This window comes from Dendropsophus ebraccatus, chromosome 2 (assembly GCF_027789765.1).
Source record: "Dendropsophus ebraccatus isolate aDenEbr1 chromosome 2, aDenEbr1.pat, whole genome shotgun sequence".
Classification (NCBI taxonomy): domain Eukaryota; kingdom Metazoa; phylum Chordata; class Amphibia; order Anura; family Hylidae; genus Dendropsophus; species Dendropsophus ebraccatus.
The window spans coordinates 66725985-66750610 of NC_091455.1; the positions used below are offsets into that span (position 1 = coordinate 66725985).

A 24626-nucleotide genomic window follows, 5' to 3' on the forward strand; every position below is an offset into this window, starting at 1 on the left:
AGCTTATCAGTCTCCTATTAAAGTGAATTCCCACAACACAGCACTTGAGACCCTTTTACACAGCCCGAGGATCAGCATGCTGAGCCAGGAGGACATGCACCCAACCAATGATGACTTAAACGATCACATAAAATGAGCCAACAAATGAGTTTCCTTGGTAAAAGGACCTTTAGTCATACAGAAAAACAAAACAGGAAACATCATAGTCTATAAGGTTTTTATTTATCACTCATTTCATTAAAGGCGCTGTATCGAAAATACTCCACACAATGATTTAAGCATTTACTAGACTACTATATGATATTAAGTATAATTGTAATAAGCCATTTATAACAGACTGCCACCTGATTCTACACATTACAGGTCACATAATATAATTAATGCATTCAATGTAGCTAGATATGTTCCTAAGTCATGTCACCTGGTGGACATCTAGTCCGTGTCATGAGTACAAGACTGTTTCACTTAATGTCGTCCATTTTAGTTTGCATGATCTGCTATCGATAAAGAGATGAAGAAGACGCTTTTTGCGAGCCACCCTAACACAAAGCAATCTATTGATCCCTTTACTTCTACATCAAACAGCACCGCAATAAGAAGTATAGGAGTCAAGCATTTATCTAAACTTTAAAAATATCCAGCACTTTCAGCTGTTTGCGCCATCTCTGTCTCACTTTGTGTTCAAGACACAAGTTAAAAACATTATCGGGAGGTTTGTTCTGTAGGGTGCCCATTGATCTGGTTCAGCTCTTCCAACCTGCATTGGAGCAGGGAAGATAACCGCTGCATTACTGCTGTAGGAAAACAGCCGGCGATTTCTCCTTTAACTTTTTTTTTTTTGCTTTTATTCAATGCAAATATAGCATTGGGGTTATTCATCAAAAATTCGTGGAGGGCCATCATCATCTTTCTGGAACATTGAAATCTTCTTTCCATGATTCTGGACGTGATCTTCATTTGCTTTCTCCAGAGCTTCAATCTAGAGAGATAAAGGCAAAGTTATAAGAGGACACTATACAGGTATAGTTACTGCCTGACGTAGCACAAAATTTCTTTTTAGTCTCCAAAATGTCTCCAAATACCCAGCTTATACCTTGTAGTAAACTGAGCTGCATAGGAGCTGGTATATTCCCAAGTCATTTTACATGGCAGAAACAGATTTTTCTCCAGTACCTTTTGGACAAGACAGTGTTACATTCAATAAAATACTAGATCATGGTCTCAGCCTCATAAACATCAGGGTACAATTCCAATGGAAGCATGTATCTCCTGCTCACTAAATGCTAATCTCTACAGTAGTATGGCTGGAATTGTTAGATCATTTACCTCTGCCATGAAGTCTGCTTGATTGTCAGATGCAATATTTAGTCCAGACACCATATTAAAAAGCTCACGTTCATTGGGCGTCTCTGAAACACCACATTTCTGGAAGAACTATTGAGAAGAAAGAAAAATGGTCAACACACTATCTAGTCTCACATGTGGAAGACCTTTTTAATGTGTACTATTATTCATTCCTTATTGACTTTACTTATAATGTACACTATACTGAAATTCAACCTAAATTATATAGCAATATTTTTGAGATGTCTAGATGCATTACTGTGCATGTCTAACATGACTTGGGTTCAGAGCAAAAAGGCTTATTACTGAGAATAAAATTCAGCCAAATAACTTGCAGTAGTCGGCTGCATCTAAGATGTGGGTTCATTGCTGTTTCAGTGAGTACTGATACTATATGCAATAGTCTCTCAAATAGTCTCTGCAAAAATCTGCTCTCAATCCTATGATGGGTCAGCACAGCATCACATGGGCAGCTAGAACCAATACCATCCCTGCCTGGCGGGAAGACAATGAAAATCTTTATTTCTATACATCTTTAAAAAAAACAAAAACCTAAGACTATAATTACTCAATAAAGGAGGCTGATCTGTCAAACCCATTAAAGCGACTCTGTACCCACAATCTGACTCCCCCAAACCACTTGTACCTTCGGATAGCTGCTTTTAATCCAAGATCTGTCCTGGGGTCCGTTCAGCAGGGGATGCAGTTATTGTCATAAAAATAACTTTTAATCCAGCAGCGCTGTGTCTAATGGCCGGGGCTTACATTTGTATATGCATTAGGCTGGCACACCCTCTCTGTCCCTCCTCCCCACCCTCCTCAGCATTAGGAATGCTCCAGGCAGATTGCTTCCTATTCCCCACCTGTTTGTATAATGAACATGGGCTGGATCGTTAATACACCTGTGCAAAGCTCAAACAGCAGTAAATGTTGAGGAGGGTGGAAAGGAAGGACAGAGAGGTTGTGCCAGCCTAATGCATATACAAATGTAAGCCCCGGCCGTTAGACACAGCGCTGCCGGATTAAGAGGTATTTTTATGACAATAACTGCATCCCCTGCTGAACGGACCCCAGGACAGATCTTGGATTAAAAGCAGCTATCTGAAGGTACAAGTGGTTTGGGGGGGGGGGGGGGACAGATTGTGGGTACAGAGTCGATTTAAACCTGCGTGTCAGGAGCTGTAAAATCACATGAGTAACTTGGGAGCTTGTGTATGACAGACAATGCAGCTTCATCATATAGAAAGTTCTGGCTGAGTTGGTGACCCCATTGAGAGCACAGAAACAAAACTATTTTTAAGGGGTGTCATCAAGCGAGATAGATCAGAACATGTGAGAGTTTGTCAGCTCACCCTTCCTTGCAATGTAAGTTTTACACTTCCGGTGGAGCACAGTAAACGTCAGAAGGCCGACTGCCGGCCACTTGTGTACAGAAAACTGGATGAGAGTTGGCCCTTTGACGTCTACTGTGCTCCACCGTGAGTGTGAGACTTACATTTCAAAGAAGGGTGAGGGGACAAACTCTCACATGTCGTTCTGAACAATTTCTCTGCCGAATGTTGTGCCCTACCCTAAGAGACCAGTACTCCACTTATATATTATTCATGCACACTCCTGTAATGCTACTGAAACGTCGCTACCCACAACTACACTAATGCAACAATCTCTTGTCAATGTGGACAGGCTCAACAAGGTTGCCTAGGCCATCATGAGTGCACATGACTCAACTAAAGGAAAGGATTCCAGAAATTATCAGATAGAAAGGAACTATTAAAAAGGTATATCTATCTATCAATAACTAGGCTCGTGAATAAAAAAAAAAAAAAAAAAGATTGTGGGAGTGCCGCCTAAAAAATATGATGGAAATTACAATGCATTTTCTATATATGCCAATCTGTCAGTCCATATCTATTTTAGCCTTTACTTACCTGAGAAACATTCCTACAGTCTCTGTATAGAAACTCCAGCCCATGAGGATGAGTGGGCTCCACAGACTGACTCACATCAATAAGCCACACCTAGAAAGAGAAACCAAGTTTATATCATAGAATATATTTTTTCCCCAAAGGACGTCATTAGGGCTATTACTAGATTAAGGTTCATGGGCAGAACATGTAACATAAGTAACCAAAGTGTTACCTTTCCATCGTGCCATAACATGTTATATTCACTCAGATCGGCGTGTACAAGGTTGCACTTCTCGTAGAGCTGCTTCATCATCTTTAAAAGTAGAAAAATAAACAGCTTGAAGACTTAGCTCTCTCATACTTATTGTATATAAAGTGTTACTGAATATTGCTGTGCATTGGAAGATGTCGCATTACATTATTCTACTGTAGCACTAGATTTATTTATGTACTAGTTTATATTCTCAATAAACTAAAACCAGTTAAAAAAAATAAAGTATAACAAAACTTCAGTAAAAAAAAAACAAACAAAAAGAAACTGGTTACTTACAGCAAGAACCTGGTAATAAGCAGCTTTGGAGTCCTCCAAACTAAGTTTTGCTTCTTTCAATGTGGAAGCAGGGATCTGATCCTTTCCAATAAAGGACATGACCAGAACATGCTTCTTTAACATCACAACTTCAGGGCAGGGAATTCCAGCCTTTTCCATTCTGTGTTTTAAAAAAATAAGTACATAGCATGAATTACATGAAGTCACACCAATAACACATTGCAGTGCAGTAAATGCATGTCTGCTCCAGATTTTTCTATCTTGAAAAAATAAGTAATTTTCCACCAGCTCTACAGCAAATATGTTTAAAGACACTTTCTGAGTTCACTAACTGGTTGCTACCTAATAGACCAGATATAGACATGGTGGTGTCACAGTTAAAGTTTTTCTTAAGGGTGGATAAGGTTGACACTGAACAACACAAATATTCGTATGTCATGTTCTTCAAGAAGTGGAGACCTTTTATTCTTACACATTGTGACGCTAGGGAAATTTGTGCTATTGTTTGCCCGTTCCGAATGACGAAATGGTACTGCACGGGAATGCTAAAAGGTACTCTGGATGCCTTGCAAATATCGTAGTCTAGACCAGTGCTTCTCAAACTGTGAGGCGCCCCCTGGCTGTTGGTGAGGCTGAGCTGGGGAGACAGTTTTCACAAGGTAACTATGATCTGCACAGTCCTTTTGCTGTTTGCAGAAATCTCAATTTTAGCAACGTTATTCATTTATTTAGTACTTGCTTTATTAGTATATAGAGCTTGGTAGATGGGTGAAAGGAGCCCTAGTATTGTTTTCAGCTTTTAAATGGACTTTCACCACATATAGTGAGGCCCAGGCACCTTCTTGGTCAGTCTGGTGAGGCCCAGGCATTGCCTTGGTCTGTTGGGTGAGGCTCCAGTAAAAAAAAGTTTGAGAAGCGCTGGTCTAGACCTTTAACAAGGTTGGTCAGCACTAATTTGGCTTCTTGAGGGTACATCATTCCCTAAATTGTGTTGCAGCCATTGTTATATATTGTACAACTATGGTACAGAGAGATTTTTGTAATATCAATGTGTTCCTGGTTAGATTAGTTTCCATATGATTAGAGGTATGAGCATTTTCCAGATTCTCTACTGTGTTTTCTGTATTTTTTGTGTATGTCCTTTTGTTGTTTTATTGAAAATTCAAAAAAAATTGTTGGAAAAAAAAAAAAGATGCTTTCTGAGTTCTATGCATGATCCTTTTGACCCCACGGCAGGCCCGGACTGGTAATCTGGCAAGGCGGGCAAATGCCCGCTGGGCTGGCCAGATTACCAGTCCGTGGGCCGCATAATGAAAAAAATAAATAAATAAAAAAAATCACCGCTGCGGCCCGCTGCTGACGTGCTCCTCCAATCCAATCAACGTGGGGCCGCAGCGGCCCCTCGTTGATTGGCGGAGCACATCAGGAGCGGGCCAGCCGGGTCCAGATGAGAGGGCTGCGGTGGCGGAAGGGGGCTGCGGTGGTGTGTCTTCCCCCAAGTGCCGAGAGCCGCAGACGTGCCGCGCGCAGGCACGTCTGCAGCCACCTACACCAGGCCCCCAGCGGTGACGTCACTTCCCTGACGCGCCGCTGAGGACCTGGAGAAGAGAGAGGAGAGCCGCCGCCGCCGTGGACGGAAGATCCAGCCGAGGAAGAAGCTGCTGGGAACGAGGTGAGGTGAGAATGTTTGTTTGTTTTTTTTGTTTTTTAACCCCTTCATATGTGGCTGGCCATGGGGGGGGCTGTTCTATATTGGAGGGGGATGCAGGGGGCTATTCTATACTGGGGGATGGACAGAGGGGGCTATTCTATATGGGAGGGGGATGAAGGGGGCTATTCTATACTGGGGGATGGACAGAGGGGGCTATTCTATATGGGAGGGGGATGAAGGGGGCTATTCTATACTGGGGGATGGACAGAGGGGGCTATTCTATATGGGAGGGGGATGAAGGGGGCTATTCTATACTGGGGGATGGACGGGGGGGGGCTATTCTATATGGGAGGGGAATGCAGGGGGCTATTCTATATGGGTGATGGACGGGGGGGGCTATTCTATATGGGAGGGGGATGCAGGGGGCTATTCTATACTGGGGGATGGACAGAGGGGGCTATTCTATATGGGTGATGGACGGGGGGGGGGGCTATTCTATATGGGGGAATGCACAGGGGGCTATTCTATATGGGAGGGGGATGGACAGGGGCGGCTATTCTATATTGGAGGGGGATGCAGGGGGGCTATTCTATATGGGTGATGGACGGGGGGGGGGGGCTATTCCATATGGGGGAATGCACAGGGGGCTATTCTATATGGGAGGGGGATGGACAGGGGGGGGCTATTCTATATTGGAGGGGGATGCAGGGGGGCTATTCTATATGGGTGATGGACGGGGGGGGGCTATTCTATATGGGGGAATGCACAGGGGGCTATTCTATATGGGAGGGGGATGGACAGGGGGGGCTATTCTATATGGGAGGGGGATGGACAGGGGGGGCTATTCTATATTGGAGGGGGATGCAGGGGGGCTATTCTATATGGGAGGGGGATGGACAGGGGGGGCTATTCTATATTGGAGGGGGATGCAGGGGGGCTATTCTATATGGGTGATGGACGGGGGGGGGCTATTCTATATGGGGGAATGCACAGGGGGCTATTCTATATGGGAGGGGGATGGACAGGGGGGGCTATTCTATATGGGAGGGGGATGGACAGGGGGGGGCTATTCTATATTGGAGGGGGATGCAGGGGGGCTATTCTATATGGGAGGGGGATGGACAGGGGGGGCTATTCTATATTGGAGGGGGATGCAGGGGGGCTATTCTATATGGGAGGGGGATGCAGGGGGGCTATTCTATATGGGGGGATGCAGGGGGGGCTATTTTATATGGGGGTAATGTACAGGAGGGGGCTATTCTATATGGGTGTATGCAGGAGGGGGGCTATTCTATATGGGGGGATGCACGGGGGAACTATTCTATATGGGGGAATGTACAGGGGGGCTATTTTATATGGGGGGGATGTACAGGAGGGGGGCTATTCTATATGAGGGGATGCAGGGGGGCTATTCTATATGAGGGATGGACAGGGGGGGCTATTCTATATGGAGGGATGCAGGGGGGCTATTCTATATGGGGAAATGCACAGGGGGGCTATTCTATATGCGGGGATGCAGAGGGGCCTATTCTATATGGGGGGGGGAAGTACCGTGGGGGGGGGCTATTCTATTTGGGGGGGATGTATAGATGAGGATGTTGCTGGAGCAAGAAGCCTAAAATGTCTGTCTGACAGATCCCGTGGAGAGGAGTCATGGCCAGAGAAGCCTTCATGATGGCCGGAGCCAGATGGAGAAGAAAAGGAAAAGTGGACGTCTCTTCATGCAGAGAAGACGCCTACTGTGAGTGACAGGATGTAATTGCACTATAATCACTAAGGGTCCGTTTACACAGAAAGATTATCTGACAGATTATCTGCCAAAGATTTGAAGCCAAAGCCAAGAATGGATTTAAAAAGAGGAAAAATCTCAGGCTTTCCTTTATGACCTGATGTCTGTTTATAGTCTGTTTTTGGCTTTGGCTTCAAATCTTTGGCAGCTAATCTTTCTGTGTAAATGGTCCCTTATAAGGTCTTCAGAACATTTATACAGCTGGGATCTGCCTCAGTATCAGGGGTGTCACACTTCGGCCCTCCAGGTGTTGCAAAACTACAATTCTCATCATGCTTTAGCTGTCCAGCCATGATGGGATTTGTAGTTCTGTAACAGCTGGAGGGACAGAGTGTGACACCTGTGTTCTGGGAGAATATTGGTCTTTATATAGTGGCTGTTATTTGGTGCCAGTATAGTGGTATTGTCCAGTCACTGTATGGTGAGGGTAGTGGGCATGGTGTGATGGTATAGTGGTATTGTCCAGTCACTGTATGGTGAGAGTAGTGGGCATGGTGTGATGGTATAGTGGTATTGTCCAGTCACTGTATGGTGAGAGTAGTGGGCATGGTGTGATGGTATAGTGGTATTGTCCAGTCACTGTATGGTGAGAGTAGTGGGCATGGTGTGATGGTATTACTCGTATTATTGGTAATATTAGTGTTTTATATAGTGGATTATATTCAGTCACAGTGTAGCGGTATTAGTCATTATGTGGTGGTAATGGCTCATGGTGAGGTGGTATTATTTGTTACTTATATACTGGTAGTATTGGAATATTGGTAGGTTTGCTTAGTAACAGTGTGGCAGTAATGTGTACAGTATGGGGATAATATTTGCTTACTGGTGTTATTAACTATGACAGTATTATCATGCACAGGAAATTCTTACCTATGTTACCATTATATATGCTAAAATTTGTCCTGGGGCGATTAGATAGATAGATAGATAGATAGATAGATAGATAGATAGATAGATAGATAGATAGATAGATATCCAGTAGGAAATGGCTATCTAGCAGCTTATTATGTAGCTTTGATTACACATGAGATCACAACTAGCAGACACATTATGATAATTAAACCTTACTACTTATACCGCCATTATATGGAGTGCAGATTTAGTGAGGATAAAAGGGATTTAAAAAATATAGTAACTTTTGTCCAAAAACAGCGCCACCCTGTCCTCAGACTGTGTGTGGTTTTACAACTTGGCTCCATTCACTTAAATGGAACTGAGCTGCAATACCTCACACAAACTGAAGAAGAGTCTGGCGCTGTTTCTGGAAGAAGGTGGCCATGTTTTTCTCCTATAAAGGGAATCTGTGAGGTCCGTACCAGGTCTAGAGCTGTAGATCTCAGCAGACAGGTGTGAGGAGATATCACTGACAGGACCTTTAGTCCAGTGTAAACTTATATAATTGTCCTTTTCATTTCCAACTAAAGTTTCACAACAGCAGCCGCAGCAGCAGCAGCACCCTATGCGTCCATCAGTCAGAGCAGGCAGGGGCGGGGCAGAAGGTGCTGCTGTGGCTCCACCTCTCTGACACTTCAGCTGGTAATGAAAAGAATGATTATAGAGGTTTACAATGGACTAAAGATCCAGTCCCTGATCTGTACGCTGGGATCTACAGCTGTGTACCTGGAATAGACCCCACAGGTTCCCTTTAAGGGCACGTTCATACCTAATCCAATGCGGATTTGATGCTTCTGATTTAATCAGTTGAAATGAATGCATAAATATGCCACATCAAATCCGCAGCAGATTATGTTATATCATTATTTTTAGGTGCTGGTGGTGGGTTCACATGTATAAGGGAGTAGTGGGGACATGGCTAAATAAAGCAGAATTGAAGCAGTATGTGGGCTGCTGGGGTTTGATTGCCAGGGCTGATTTTAAGTCCCAGTCCGGCCCTGCCCCACGGTGTGCCTATTTGGTGCTCTGAGCAAAGTAGTATGGGCCCATAAGATAATTCTTTAATAGCCCCACCATGTGGAAATTCAGCGTGTTACAGGGGACGAAGAAACTCTATTCTTGGTCCGTAAGGCCACTGCCCTTCGATGGATAGGGGACCCCTGTCTAAATCTATGTGGATCTCCGTACTGAATACCACCTTGTCCTATGAAAGTAGAATTTATATACATAGGAAATGTCCCTCCAAATTTGAAAAGGTATGGGACTTTTGGTGCCAATCCCCCCTAACAACTATTTCAGAGTCAGATTTGCCTACCCTAACTCCTGAGTGATAGATCCATACTTCGCATGCTACGAGTCTCATGGCTTAAATAAAGAAGATGCCGTGCCGCGCTAAGTACTAATGTTAAAAAACATAGTTTTAAAGCATAGTCATTAATACCAGTGCATAAAAGGGCCAGTGCAAGAGTCTCATGGCTTCCCATGGTTTCTTTTTGTTTTCGTTTGCTTTGCATACTGTACTGTTGTACTGCACTGGTTCTTATATCTCTGTATTACTTGTATTTTGCTCTCAGCTCTGTTATGTAATATTTGCCTGATGTTTCCCAATCTGTTGATTGTACATTGCTTAAGATGCAAATCTTCTGTATATGCCAGAGATACCTTTCAATAAAATTTAAATAAAAAAAAAAAAAAAGCTTTCTGAGAACTCACTTATTACGATTTTTGAGTGTCTAAGCATTCCAGAGTGAACGAAAACATACTCACAGGGAACAATTTCTATAGTGCAGCGCACTATATTGATAAGGGAATGTATTTACAAGGCACTCTGTATGTATGGCTGTGTCCAGTATAGCAGCTCAGCCCCACTGGCTTAAAGTGACACTGTCCCCCCCCTTTTTGCATTATGACTTCTCTACACAGGTGCAAAGGGTAAATTGTGCAGTTTTTATACCTTATTTTATATCCTACATCACGGTGCTTGTTCCAGTAAAAAGTGATCTTTTATCCTCTGCGGATTGTGCTATCTGGGCGGGGCTCCAGGGCACACCACTTAGGCACATAGGCCCCCTCCGCGGCCATTGGTGTGGGCCAACCTAGTGGGGGTGGGGCCTAGACCTTTAGGCCAGCCCTTTCAATTGTCACTGAGGGGGCAGGCCTATGCAGTGATGAACTCACTGAGGGGTGGGGCTACGTTAGAGATGTGGGTGGGGCTAAGTGGCGCTGCGGTCGCAAAGCCCCGCCCAGGTAGCACAATCTGCAGATGATAAAAGATCACTTTTTATTGGAACAAGCACCATGACGTATGATATAAAATAAGGTATGAAAACTGCAAAATGTACTCTTTACACCTGTGTAGAGAAGTCATAATGCAAAAAGGGGGCGACAGTGTCACTTTAAGCCCCTCCCTTCTGGCCATCAAAGCTTTTTCTCAGAAAACCACAATGTCCTTCTATTTCCTACCAGCAACACAAGTGTGAACAAGGTCTATAGGTTTATAGATTGACTTACCTCTTCAGGTTATGCTTTTCCTTTTCTGCCCACATGCGAATGATTTTACGTGGATTGAGCTTGCTGAAGCGATCCTTGAACCTGTAGTCATCCTTTATGTATTTATCCCTATTCTTAAACTCATTTAAGGTGGTCTTGAACACCTTAATGGCACATTCAGGAGGGACTTCTTGATCTTCCATACTGAATAAAGAAACAGAAACAAATCTTATAAAAGATAAAAACCCTAGTCCAAGGGTATATTCATACAAAACACCATCTAGTCTACCATCCTCCCCATCAGACACTTCCCCCAAAGGCTGTACTATTCCATATTAATCTACATGTTTTCAGAACTACAACATACCTTCCTCCATTTGCATGAAAAACAACAGACTCTTTCCCAGTGCTCACACAGCCATTGATAGTTTCCAGAACCCCGGCATTTACCATCTTGTATAACAGCAGTCTGGTCTTGGGGTCCACCACTTTCTCCTGCAGCAAACATCATACGGTTACGCAAGAAAGCAGCAATAAAAGAATGACCACCAGTCCGAAGGAGAAGACAAGCCAACTTACAGCAGTAGACACTTCCTTCTTGTCATGCAGTCTGGCGCTCTTGCGCTGCTCAGATATGGAGTGTTGCTTCAATACATTAAAAACTTGGTTGGACAATTTTAAGTCCATTCCAATCCCATCTCCAACCTGGAACTCTGGTGCAAACTAGAAAAAAGACAGATTAAGTTAGGTCTCCAAGCAGATATCAGAACTGCAGCATTAAACGGTACCTGTCACTATAACTTTCAAATTCTAAATCAACAGTAGATGTGATATAAAGCAAGTTTGCAATTTACATTCATTGTTTTTTTTTCTTTAGCTATTATGCTTCAAACCAAAGCTATACTTACTTGTATCCTGTTCCAGTCTCCTGAAGGCAGCTCTATAATCTTGTGCTGGTTAAAAAAAAATTAAAGGGGTTGTCCGGCGATAAAAAATTATTCACAGAATAACACACATTACAAAGTTATACAACTTTGTAATGTATGTTATGTCTGTGAATGGCCCCCTTCCCCGTGTCCCACCACCCCCACCCGTGTACCCGGAAGTGTGGTGCGCTATACATTACCTGTCACGTGCCGACCACGGTCTCCGATCCTCAGCAGTGACGTCTTCTTCGGGAGGCCATGGATCTTCCCGAGTGCCGGCCGCCCTCTGCAGCGTCATCCGAAGCTCAGCCGCGATTGGCTGAGCATAACTGTGCTCAGCCAATCGCGGCTGAGCAGCTGATGACGTGGCCGCGTCATCAGCCGCGATTGGCTGAGCACAGTTATGCTCAGCCAATCGCGGCTGAGCTTCGGATGACGCTGCAGAGGGTTGCCGGCACTCGGGAAGATCCGCCGGCCTCCCGAAGAAGACGTCACTGCTGACGATCGGAGACCGTGGACGACACGAGATGCGGTGAGTATAATGCACCACACTTCCGGGTCTAGCGTGGGTGGGGGGGAAACACGGGGAAGGGGGCCATTCACAGACATAACATACATTACAAAGTTGTATAACTTTGTAATGTGTGTTATTCTGTGAATAATTTTTTATCGCCGGACAACCCCTTTAAGACCAATTGCAGGAAGTCCCGGCCACTACAGAGTGTCCAACAATCACATGACTGCCTTCTCTCTGTGAGAGTGCAGATGACCTGGACTTCCTGTCTTTAGTGTCTTTTTTTTTCAACCAGCTCAAGACTATAAAGCTGGACCTAAATACAAGTAAGTATAGCTTTGTTTTAAAGCATGATAACAAAAAAAAAAAAAAATAAATATGCCAATTGCAAACATGATTTCTATCACATCCCGTTGATTTAGATTTTGAAGGTATATAACGCCGATGGGCCCCAGTGCCCATTTAAAACAAAACGCTGATAGCATAGAGGAAGTGTTCTCCTTCACCAAGTCATTTACTGCATGTATAATAACGACTTATGAGATGCATTTATTGTTTTCCCTCTTCCCAATTCAGCTGAAATTAAAAAATAAATAAAATTAAATTAAAAAAAAAAAAAAAAAAAAAAGACTGTGGCTTTAAAACAAGATTAAAATCGCAGATTTAGCTTTTACACTAATTCAAGTCTTTGTGAGCTGCCGTTCACCTATGCTCTCCCTACTATACTGAGATGTGAACCTCTTTCCCTTTCTTGCTGTGTAGAAGTTAAACGTTAGAAAATCTTTAACTACTTATTTTTTTTTTTTAATTGGGTAACAAATTGTAAAAAGGGAAATACAGTAATCTCTTTCACAGACACTTGGACTCCTCTCACTCTGTATCCTCCCATCTCTCTATCTCGTGATATGTCTTTGCCTATTGGCTAGTTATTGCAGTGCGAGCATCAGTAATTACATTTCAGAAGACCAAAACTATTCAGTAGAGATTTCCAACAACTATTTACGGCATTGACAAAGCTTCTCTACTTACATTTTCCATGCGAGCAGTGTTCTTCCTGCCACAAACCACTTCATCATGTTTTGTTGTTATGTCTTTCCCTTTTCCTATGAATCCTCTCTTTGGTGTTGTGGTGGGCTTATCTATAGACAAAAAAATTTATTAAAGTTTCTCCCAATTTTACATTCAGTTTTCTGACAAAAGATCCCAGTAGCTACAGGATAAAGCCCCTATAACACGGGGCGACAGAGCGGGTAAGTGCTTGATCGTCCAGGCAGCCCATAGAGGATAGTGGCGGTCTACTGTCGCCGCTCCTATTCCACGGAGTGACGGCAGCAGGTCGCTGCTATATTTGTCATTTGTCTTTCAACATGTTGAAAGACAAACAACAGCAATGATCAGCCGACATTCATGTTGGCTGATCGTTGCCTTCTATTACACAGGACAATTGTCGGCCTTAATGGCCAATAATCGTTCCGTGTAATAGAGCCTTACGCCTGGTATTACAGGACATACCCAAAGTATGCTTGGCTGAGGGTACATGTTTATCACAATGGAAACAGGAGAACGAGCCATTCATCCCCTACATGTACAAACACTGAGCAAGATCAAAGCTAACATCCCCAATCACCGACACAGGAGGTCTCCCTACACATAGGTTACATTCATCTGTGCACAAAGGCTGCATTTTGGGTGAGTTCACACTCAGAAATTCTCTCAGATACATTTAGCGGAATTTCGTCGGCTGTACGCGCTCATGGATGTGCGCCTTTCCGCCGGCTCCATAGACACCATTCTATGGGCCGGTTGATTCCGCCGAAAGAACTGACGTATCAATTCTTTCGGCGGAATGCGGAAGCAGCCGGCCCATAGAATGGGGTCTATGGAGCCGGCGAAAAGGCGCGCGTCCGTGAGCGCGTACAGGCGACGGAATTCCGCGGAATTTATCCGTGAGAATTCCTCAGTGTGAACCCACCCTTTCAGAGTAAAAAAATGCCTCTAGTTATGATTTATGGAGAACTGTATACATTCCCCTTACCAGCTTTGTATGGGTCATGGCGGGTGTCCTGCCAATCCACTTCATCTTCTGAGCTCTCACTATCTTCACATGGGTGCACCTTTCTGTAGTTCTCAAAAGATATTGAAACTAGAACGAACATCAGAAAGGATCATTGTTCTAGCTGTCTGTGCCATTTATCCATCTCTGTCTGCACAACCAGTTGTCTCCTTACTCCTCACCTTTACTGTCACCATTGAACTTCTTCTCCTCTCTTCTTAGCTGAGCATCATATTCCTTATCAAACTGCATCTGCAGCATCTGGGCCAGCACTTCATCACTGGACGTATCAATGTTGTCTGCAGTCAGGAACGGTCCATCCTCAGATCTGCAGCGTGACCAATGCTTTAGTAACCAGCACAACACTCTCCTTATTCTTCTCCTTAGTATTAGATATATAGCTACTGCCTGTCTATGACACCTAGGCACATTCTATTTCGTCACCACCCCAGCTCTGTTCCTAAAATTATTCAATAGTTGTAATTTCAAGGTTTCTTTGGCTCAGTTTTCTAGTTAGGTTGTATTACCCATCTATGCTTTTATAGGGTTATCCGGCCTTTAAGTTCCCATTTACATTCATACACTGTCCCTGAGACTATTTTAAAGACTGTATTACTTGTAGAGACTGAATGTGTGACTTACGTTACTTCCGGGGGGAACAAATGGCTTTCTTCTTCCAGCTGTATTTCTCTGGCGAGCTCCTCGCTCATGACTTCGGCCAGAGAGCACTGCTGCACAGGTTTTGCAGGTAAACCCCATGGGCTCTGTAAGGGAGAATAATGTGGTTTATAGACACAATAAGATGCATCAAGTCCACAGCTTCATTACAGAACTGTACTGTCTACAAGGACGCTCATCTTTAAATATTTAGGACTGTGAAATTGACCTCCTAACCTTGTGTTCCCAGTAGCTTATGGGAAATGTAGCTTTGGAACAGTTGAGAGAGCCAAAGGAAGGGGAATACTGAAATACCCTGAAAAAAGTCTCTATATACCTCGTTCTTCTGATGGCTAAAGCCACCGCCTGCTTTGGCCGTCAGTATGAAGTGTATGGGGTCTCCCAACACTCCCCCAACAGATGATATTGGTGGACATAAGGGTCAGGCGTGGTGGAAAGTGCCTGACCACTTTGTTCTCAGAAAGATAAGCCACAGTTTACCCCACTCCCCTTTCTGTGTATGGGAAGAGATAACCAAGTTATTGAGGGTATATGGCCACTTTCTTTATCTTAACAGTAAAAGAAAGAATAAGATTAAAATTACTGTCAAAGAGCAGCTGGAGAATAAACACCCGATATCCCATGAAAAAGTTACAGTGCTGCTGAGCCATAACGGAACCAGCATAAAGATCAAGCATAAAGTCAGCTTTTACTAGTAAAAAAAAGTTCTCTATCAGAATAAAAAATATATAAGAGACCACAACATGTGTGAAGAGATTCTATTTTATAACGCAGGATGTTATGTGGCCAAATGCTGTGCTCCTCTTCCCCTCTGACAACTCTTCCTGTTCTGTGTTACTTGCTCACTACCATCACGCGGAGCCACATGGATGCAAGAAGTCATTAGTAGTCACAGAAATCAACCTGCTTTCATTTGGACTAGATGAATGTATTGTTATCTGATGTGGATGGTTTTTTGGACCAATATACTGTACTTTAATAAGAAACAAGTCACTAGAACACAGCACAAGTGTTGTCAGGAGTGCAGATAGCATAATGGTGGCTATTACATTAGAACCCCTGCCATAAAGATGACTCAATGGATTACTAAAAAGCAGCTATATTCACCGCAGACCAAAGTCCTCTGTAATTGTGCAATATGTACATAGAAAGCAATGCCTCATACGTCTATAATAACCAGGGAGTGATACATGGGGATTGCCCAGAGAGAGTGTGACTAGTATGGGATTTGTGTAACCGCCCCTCCCACTCTGACCGCAGGCTGCGGTGTGACATCATACACTATATTCCAGGGTTCCGCCCCTCCCACTGTGACCGCAGGCTGCGGTGTGACATCATACGCTATATTCCAGGGTTCCGCCCCTCCCACTGTGACCGCAGGCTGCGGTGTGACATCATACGCTATATTCCAGGGTTCCGCCCCTCCCACTCTGACCGCAGGCTGCGGTGTGACATCATACGCTATATTCCAGGGTTCAGAAGGCATGTGGGTATAGGGAAGGGCTGAGTGATCCAAAATATTATAGTATTTCCCCTGATATCATTATACTGAAACATTATATACACATCTAACAGCGGCAGCCATGAGATACTACTACCTATAAGTATACCTACCTAGGATTATTATAGTATATCCCCTGATATCATTATATACATCTAACAGCGGCAGCCATGAGATACTACTACCTATTAATATACCAACCTAATATTATAGTACATCCCCTGATATCATTATACTGAAACATTATATACATCTAACAGCGGCAGCCATGAGATACTACTACCTATTAGTATACCTTATATTACTACTACCTATTAGTATACCTTATATTATTATAGTATTTCCCCTGATATCATTATATACATCTAACAGCAGCAGCCATGAGAAACCAATGGATACTACTATCCCTATTATAAAGACATTGCCCACAGACTATGTGATATAGAGCAGCGGTGCCCAACCACTCTATTCTCCCACCTGCCACATGCGGGTAAGATGCCAGGTGGGCTTTAACTCCCAACAATCATCTAGGTTTCATTATAGTGCTATACCACTCAGCCTTAGTACAGACAAATTTATATATATATATATATATATATATATATATATATATATATATATATATATATATATAAATAAACACCATGGCCAGCATTAAACCCACAGGTGGATGGGGTCTGTATAATGTCAATTCACGTAAATCTCTGCTCATTCAAAAAGTGGGCGGTCCTACCCAGTGATTGACAGCTCTCTACGCAAATAACTATCAAACACTGACAGTTATGTCATACAATGGGGATCTGCTGTAGATCCATTGCAGCATAGTGTGAACACAGCCTAGATGTAAGAACCTATAATCCTTTTCCCAGAATAAACCTGGCAATGGAGGTGAAGTGTCAGTAAGCCGTCAGTAAAGAGGGATGGGGAGGGGGCGGCATGACACAGCACTCGGCAGAGATCACTGGGAAATATGGCCGAGGTTATCACAGCCAGTCCCAGGATCAGTGCGGGGCAGATCTCCTATAGGATACCCGAGGAACGCTACATGGATTAGGGGACTGTTCAGACAGGTGATTCTGGAGCGGTGTCAGGTCACCTAGGTCTATACTGGATGGGCACCATGATGAATACAAGGCTGAAGCCGGGTGACAACCAATGTGGCAGTCCTTAGGAGCCATCATCCTGCTGTATCACTACAATAATGGCACAACTCCCACTAAGACCTGACAGCAAAGGGCATGCTGGGAGTTGTAGTTCTGCCACCACAGGTTTGGGGACAAGGATGGAGAGAGTTGTCCAATGTGACAAGCCAGGGTGAGTTATGTGCACGGACATTCATGGAATCGGCTTCTAAACGCTGCGGGTGTGAACAGGCGTCTATGCGGTGCGGCCCATGCGGCCTGCCCATATATGGGCACAGCTCCCGGGATAGCACAGCAGCACACTTACCGGCCGGGCTTCGGGTGTTAGGATCCCCACTTGCTCCATCTTATCATTCAGGCTTGGGCTGGCGCTGGGGAGGAGAGGGCTGTCCAGTATACAGATATTAGACGCTGCTGGATGTACGTGACCCGGAGCTGTCAGGAAGCCGCGGCCTGCTGTAATAGGATAGCACGGATGTACACGGATCGCTCTATAGATCACGAACGATACCGGGACGTATCAGCTCAGACACGGAACAGCTCGAGTGTCAGCTCTGTAAGGATCAGCCTCTGCTGCTGCTGCCGGGGTATTACCAACTAGCACGGTGTCTGCTGGGAAGTACAGAACGAAGCTCCGCCCCTCAACCGGCACACGTGACTGTCAATTCTGAGTGACGTAACATTCTCTCATCGCTCAAGAATCTCAACTTCAGCTGCTAGAGGGAAACTCTGTGTATTAATAATGTCTCCTATAGTAGTCTTCATACACAACTGCCGGAGGAATGATGTACTTATCCGTTAAGGGCCTTTGTATTAGTATATTTAATCAAAGTTACCAATAATAATATCGTTCAAAATTTTGTTTTTGGAAGGACATACTCAAAGTAATGTGAGGCTTCAATAAAATGGCTGCCGCGCAGATGTGACCTCTAGTGACCGCATCTTCGTGTGACGTCAATCTGGGATAGTCCGCTGTTATTCTGCTACTAGATAGAAGACTTTCAGGGACAGGGTACAGGGCGTTACTATGGACACTGCTGATAGGAAACAGTGCTGACGTTGTCCTGTCACTTAGTGAATCCCAACAAGCTGGTTTGTTGGTGACACATAGTTGTAATAGACAATATGTGACCTCATTCTTTCTGTTGTAGAGAGGCGAACATGTCTGGACATGCCCTACAAAAAAAAAAAAAAAAAAAAAAATATATATATATATATATATATATATATATATAATGTGTGTGTGTGTTTGGATTATACATTACAGGGGTATAACCACCTCAGCTAATATAGTTATACTTGTAGGACCTGTCATGTTAAATATTTTTGCAAATAAATTCACTTAACAAACGCCTTCTCCAGATATGTCCACTCTTTTCCTCCTATTGTTTACAGTTTGTTGTCCAGGTTACCAACCACCACTCTGCTCTAAAAGCAGTGGTCTATCTGATATAGATAGATAGCTATAATGTAGATGTATAGAGATAGGGGGACATTTATTAAGTCCGGCGTTTTCTGCGCCGGACTCAAAAATGTCCCTGCAGCTCCGACAGTACGCTGATTTATGTATAGGCGGACTGCTTCTACATAAATCCCGTGCGGGCGAGTTCACGCGCCAGGAAACCTACGCCACATTGATGAAACACATTGAAATATTGAGCGGACTCGAAGGGTCTTATTCCACGGGCCGAGCAGGGTCCGATCAACGATGTAAACGAGCTCGTTTACTGGGCCTATTCCACAGCCCGATGATCATTAAGCGAGGGCTGCAGGGACATCGTTACCGATGTCCTTGCAGCCCTTGTTTCATACATTACCTGCAGGTCTTCTCCTTCTTCCTCCCGGTCCCGCATAGCAGCAGCTTCGGAGCGGGGCTGTCTGAACTGACAGACCGCTCAGCCAATCACTGGCCGCAGTGGTTCCGGACAGTTATTAGCTAAACGGTCTGTCAGCTCAGACAGCCCCGTTCCGAAGCTGCTGCGCGCGGGATCGGGAGAAGGAGAAGACCTGCAGCCCAGACAGGTAATGTATGGGGCTGCTGTAATAGTCGGTCGCCGCCACGCGCCGCTATTCCACTGTAGCGATGCGCTGGTGGCGAACGATGATTTTAGGTCTGAACCTAAATGAACAATCAGCCGATGACATGATCATCTCTATTCCATGTTCTCTCTATTCCACGGAGCGATAATCAGCTGAATCGCCCCGATTCAGCCGATTATCGCTTCGATTCGGCCGATTATCGCTCCGTGGAATTTATACTCATCTGGCCATTTTCCGCCGAAAAATATGCATTTTTTCATTGATAAATGTCCCCCATAGTGTATATATACTATATAATATGTATAAATATGTATATTATACCTATATATACACCAGCCAGACCACTGCTTTTAGAGCAGAGTGGTGGTCAGTAACCTAGACCAGCGGAGAACCCGCCAGGGGTGCCGCATGATCCCGGTGGGAAATGTGCGCTGTCTCTTTAAGCATCCCGAGAAGCTGCGGCCGCGCAGCTTCTCGGGATGCACGGATCACTTTCATGTTTCGCCCGCACTATGAGCGGGCAGAACATTAAAGTAAGCAGAATATAGGAGCAGGAAGTGTCAGCGTCCTGCTCCTATATTGACTCCCATAGGCCGCCGGCACTTCATGCCAGCAGCCTATGGGAGGCCGGGACGTGACCTCTCCGGCAGGCGTAATGATGTGACGTCATCACGGCTGCCGGAAGTCCCGTCCCCGCGGCTCGCAAGATGGAGCTTGAAGAGGAGGAAGAGCTGCTGCCTGCAGCCACACAGCGCGGATTAGGTGAGTATGATGTTGTTTTTTTTTAAGGGGCAGAGCAGGGGGCATTATTAGTTCATGGGGGGCACCTCTGGGGGCATTATTAGTATATGGGGGCACCTCTGGGGGCATTATTAGTATATGGGGGCACCTCTGGGGGCATTATTAGTATATAGGGGCACCTCTGGGGGCATTATTAGTTCATGGGGGCACCTCTGGAGGCATTATTAGCATATGGGGGCACCTCTGGGGGCATTATTAGTATATGGGGGCACCTCTGGAGGCATTATTAGCATATGGGGGCACCTCTGGGGGCATTATTAGTTCATGGGTGCACCTCTGTGGGCATTATTAGTATATGGGGGCACCTCTGGGGGCATTATTAGTATATGGGGGCACCTCTGGGGGCATTATTAGTTCATGGGTGCACCTCTGGGGGCATTATTAGTATATGGGGGCACCTCTGGGGGCATTATTAGTTCATGGGGGCACCTCTGGGGGCATTATTAGTATATGGGGGCACCTCTGGGGGCATTATTAGTTCATGGGGGCACCTCTGTGGGCATTATTAGTATATGGGGGCACCTCTGTGGGAATAATTAGTATATGGGGGTACCTCTGGGGGCATTATTAGTATATGGGGGCACCTCTGGGGGCATTATTAGTATATGGGGGCACCTCTGGGGGCATTATTAGTTCATGGGGACACCTCTGGGGGCATTATTAGTTCATGGGGGCACCTCTGGGGGTATTATTAGCTCATGGGGGCACCTCTGGGGGCATTATTAGTATATGGAGGCCACCCCTGGGGCATTATTAGTATATGGGGGCACCTCTGGGGGCATTATTAGTTCATGGGGGCACCTCTGGGGGCATTATTAGTATATGGGGCCACTTCTGGGGGGCATTATTAGTTCATGGGGGCACCTCTGGGGGAATTATTAGTTCATGGGGGCACCTCTGGGGGCATTATTAGTTCATGGGGACACCTCTGGGGGCATTATTAGTTCATGGGGGCACCTCTGGGGGCATTATTAGTTCATAAGGGGCACCTCTGGGGGCATTATTAGTTCATGGGGGCACCTCTGGGGGCATTATTAGTTCATGGGGGCACCTCTTGGGGCATTATTAGTTCATGGGGGCACCTCTGGGGGCATTATTAGTTCATCACAGCAGGGGATCCTACATACAGGGGGCACAGCAGGGGATCCTACATACAGGGGGCATCCCACATTCCTAGTCGCTTTACTGCACATGACACCAAACAGCGCAGTTACTTTGGGAGCCGACAGGAGGGAGAAAGGATAGGAAGTTGCTAGAAATGTGCGGAGCCTAAATTGTTTGTCTCGCAGGTTCTGAAGAGATGAAAAGTAGCTGGAAGAAATCATCATGGCGGATGGAGAGGAAAAGGGAAAGTGACTCCTCAGATCAAAGAAGACGTCACCTGTGAGTCAATGTATGACGGTTTTCTTACTTTGTAGAACATTATTTAGTAGGGGTGCCCCGAGGAAATTTTCTTTCCCAAGGGGTGCCCAGAGGTGGAAAAGGTTGGGAAGCACTGACCTAGACAACAAACCGTAAATGATAGGAGGAAAAGAGCAGACATATCAGGAGAAGGTGTTTGTTAAATGAATGTATTTGCAAAAATATGTAACATGGATGCAAGTATAACTATGTTAGCTGGGGTGTAATACCCCTGTAAGGCTCCATGCACAGGGAGCAAAACTGGCGGAAATCCCACCAGCCCCTATGTCATAATGGGAGTCTATGGGAGGCTCGCACACCTCCTCTCTCCGCGCTGAAGAATGAGCAAGTGGATGGTTTGCTGTACTTACCAACCTATACAGTAATACTTCCATGTATTATAGAGAATGAATGGAGTGCGAGACTTGCATGTGCGACGGGCTCCATTCCCAATGGCCGGCATCCATGGATTAGAAACAACTTTAAATCTTGGGATAACCTCTTTATTTCAGTTTAATGTTTATTACTTATGACTCATTTAATATTTATTACTTTAACTGGAGGGAATAACTAATAATGCTGTGTAATATGTTCATAAATACTTAAAATTCTGATTCACCCTTCAAATTTTTTACGTCTGTTCCCTTTGGTCCCTGTACAACACGTTATCATGTATGTTGAGTGGTGGCTGCCTAGTGGTTTCAGCTAAATGTATAAAATGGCCAAAGTTTCCATCCCAGCAAAATCTTTCAAAAAGATCCATCCAGCAGAGCCATCCAGCTGATCATCTGGCATTTCTGGCAAATGCCAGATGGGCTGTTTCCCTCCAAAGGGCCACCCTCCTCCGTTTGGCCCCTCGTGTGGAGTGGCACAGATACAGAGAAGTGGGGATCTCTGAGCTCTCTACCCTATCCTGTGGGCAGAATCTGGGTCAGAAAGAGAAGCTGTGAGTCACTTTACTGTATTTTCTATTTTTAATTATAATGCAGTGGCCCTTATTTTTCTGTACCTACAAATATCTTAATAAGTCTTCTAAGGCGGTGTACATAGTGTGAACATGAACTAAGGCTAGCAATGCTGCGGATGACATTAGTGTAGTGTGTGTGACGTTCTATCCGGCCGCCGGCAGGGGGAGCTCTTTAGTCCGGCCGCTGATTGGTGCGGCTGTTGGTAAACGTGGAGCTGTCATGGCGGCTTCCTGTGCCGGTGCAGGATGTAGGTGTAGGCTGGAGTCCAGGCGCTAGCAGCGCTCGGCACTGACGTGGGATGCGGTGACAGATGTATTTTCGGGGGCCCGCCGTGGGTCTCACCTTCTGCTCTTTCCATCTGGCTTTTTACTTAATCAACAAGGTAAATAGGAGGCTGATGTGTGCGGATGATGGGGAGAGTAGTCTGCTGTGTGCTGCACTGAGGGCCATATGCGTCAGCTGTCAGGCATCTGCACAGTGTGCACAGGAGGGTATGGTGACGGTGAGATCAGTACAAGCTTTATTAGTGATTACAGCAGTGTCACCCAACCTATGGCTGTTGTACACTACAACTCCCATCATACCCGGACAGGCTGCTGGAGAATTGTAGAGCCGCAGGTGTGTGAACAGTGGCTTACAGTCCTATGGTATAACTAGTCCATACAGGTGGTAATGGGGAGAGTAGCCTCCTGCAGCTGCTGGTGTACATGGCTGTGGATAGGGGGGTATGTTGGAGCTTCTGTCTGCTTCAGTGACCACCACCATAACTGGGTGATTACAGAGGCGTCTGAGCTGCTTATTATCAGGTGGTCTACAACATGGAGCTGTTACAGGGGAACTATCATCTAACCTGCAGATAGAACCCTATTACAAAGGAGACGCTGAGGAGGAAGGTGTGTGTCTTACCTTTATCCTTGGTGCCGTTCCAGTGCAGTTAGTCTGCCGTGTGGTCCAGTGAGACCCCATAGCGCCCAGTCCTTTTCTAATTATAATAAATGGAGCGGGCAAGAATGGCGCTATCGGGGCCAGCAGTGCTCCTAATGCACCAATATACACTTATTACGGGAAATGCTTATAAAGTGCTTTTTTTCCCCTGCACTTACTACTGCATCAAGGCTTCACTTCCTGGATAAAATGGTGATGTCACTTCCTGGATAAAATGGTGATGTCACGACCAGACTCCCAGAGCTGTGTGGGCTGTGGCTGCTGGAGAGGATGATGGCAGGGGGACACTGAGGGACACAGGGCACTGGAGGGACACTGAGCATCCCTCTGCCATCATCCTCTCCAGCAGCCACAGCCCGCACAGCTCTGGGAGTCGGGTCGTGACATCACCATGTTATCCAGGAAGTGACATCACCATGTTATCCAGGAAGTGAAATCACCAATGTTTCCAGGAAGTGAAGCCTTGATGCAGTAGTAAGTGCAGGGAAAAAAAACAATTTATGTGCATTTCCTGTAATAAGTGTATATTGGGGATTTGTATAACTTTTGGGGGGCAATACAATACTTTAAAGGGGTTGTCCGGCGATAAAAAATTATTCACAGAATAACACACATTACAAAGTTATACAACTTTGTAATGTATGTTATGTCTGTGAATGGCCCCCTTCCCCGTGTTTCCCCCCACCCACGCTAGACCCGGAAGTGTGGTGCATTATACTCACCGCATGTCGTGTCGTCCACGGTCTCCGATCGTCAGCAGTGACGCGGCCACGTCATCAGCTGCTCAGCCGCGATTGGCTGAGCACAGTTATGCTCAGCCAATCGCGGCTGAGCTTCGGATGACGCTGCAGAGGGCGGCCGGCACTCGGGAAGATCCGCCAAGCTCCCGAAGAAGACGTCACTGCTGACGATCGGAGACCGTGGTCGGCACGCGACAGGTAATGTATAGCGCACCACACTTCCGGGTACACGGGTGGGGGTGGTGGGACACGGGGAAGGGGGCCATTCACAGACATAACATACATTACAAAG

General features: G+C 45.2%; 2 protein-coding genes across 2 annotated transcripts in view; one reads left to right on the plus strand and one right to left on the minus strand.

Moving 5' to 3' along the window:
* Nucleotides 1-203: 203 nt before the first annotated feature.
* RIOK3 (RIO kinase 3) lies at nucleotides 204-18063 on the minus strand. The gene is made up of 13 exons (XM_069957696.1): nucleotides 17747-18063; nucleotides 14761-14882; nucleotides 14301-14446; nucleotides 14101-14208; nucleotides 13095-13204; nucleotides 11205-11348; nucleotides 10993-11120; nucleotides 10647-10829; nucleotides 3802-3961; nucleotides 3484-3564; nucleotides 3273-3362; nucleotides 1327-1434; nucleotides 204-979 (listed from the first exon to the last, which is right to left on the minus strand). Exons 1-13 carry the CDS (start codon nucleotides 17783-17785, stop codon nucleotides 872-874), a joined length of 1527 nt encoding a protein of 508 aa, XP_069813797.1. The 5' UTR covers nucleotides 17786-18063; the 3' UTR covers nucleotides 204-871.
* A 4794-nt stretch (nucleotides 18064-22857) lies between these two features.
* TMEM241 (transmembrane protein 241) overlaps nucleotides 22858-24626 on the plus strand; it is an 85078-nt gene continuing 83309 nt past the window's right edge. Inside the window, exon 1 of the mRNA XM_069957697.1 lies at nucleotides 22858-23031. Within this exon, the coding sequence (XP_069813798.1) occupies nucleotides 22960-23031 (72 nt within the window). The 5' untranslated portion in view covers nucleotides 22858-22959. The remainder of the gene's footprint in view (nucleotides 23032-24626) is intronic.

Bases quoted from the DNA above. Each gene is read 5' to 3' on its own strand.
- RIOK3 (XM_069957696.1), bottom strand. From the start codon at position 17,785: ATGGAGCAAGTGGGGATCCTAACACCCGAAGCCCGGCCG. The intron at 11,349-13,094 runs GTAAGTAGAGAA...TCTTTTTTCTAG, and splicing joins ACACTGCTCGCATGGAAAAT to TTTGCACCAGAGTTCCAGGT. The intron at 1,435-3,272 runs GTAAGTAAAGGC...TCTTCTCAATAG, and splicing joins ACTGTAGGAATGTTTCTCAG to TTCTTCCAGAAATGTGGTGT.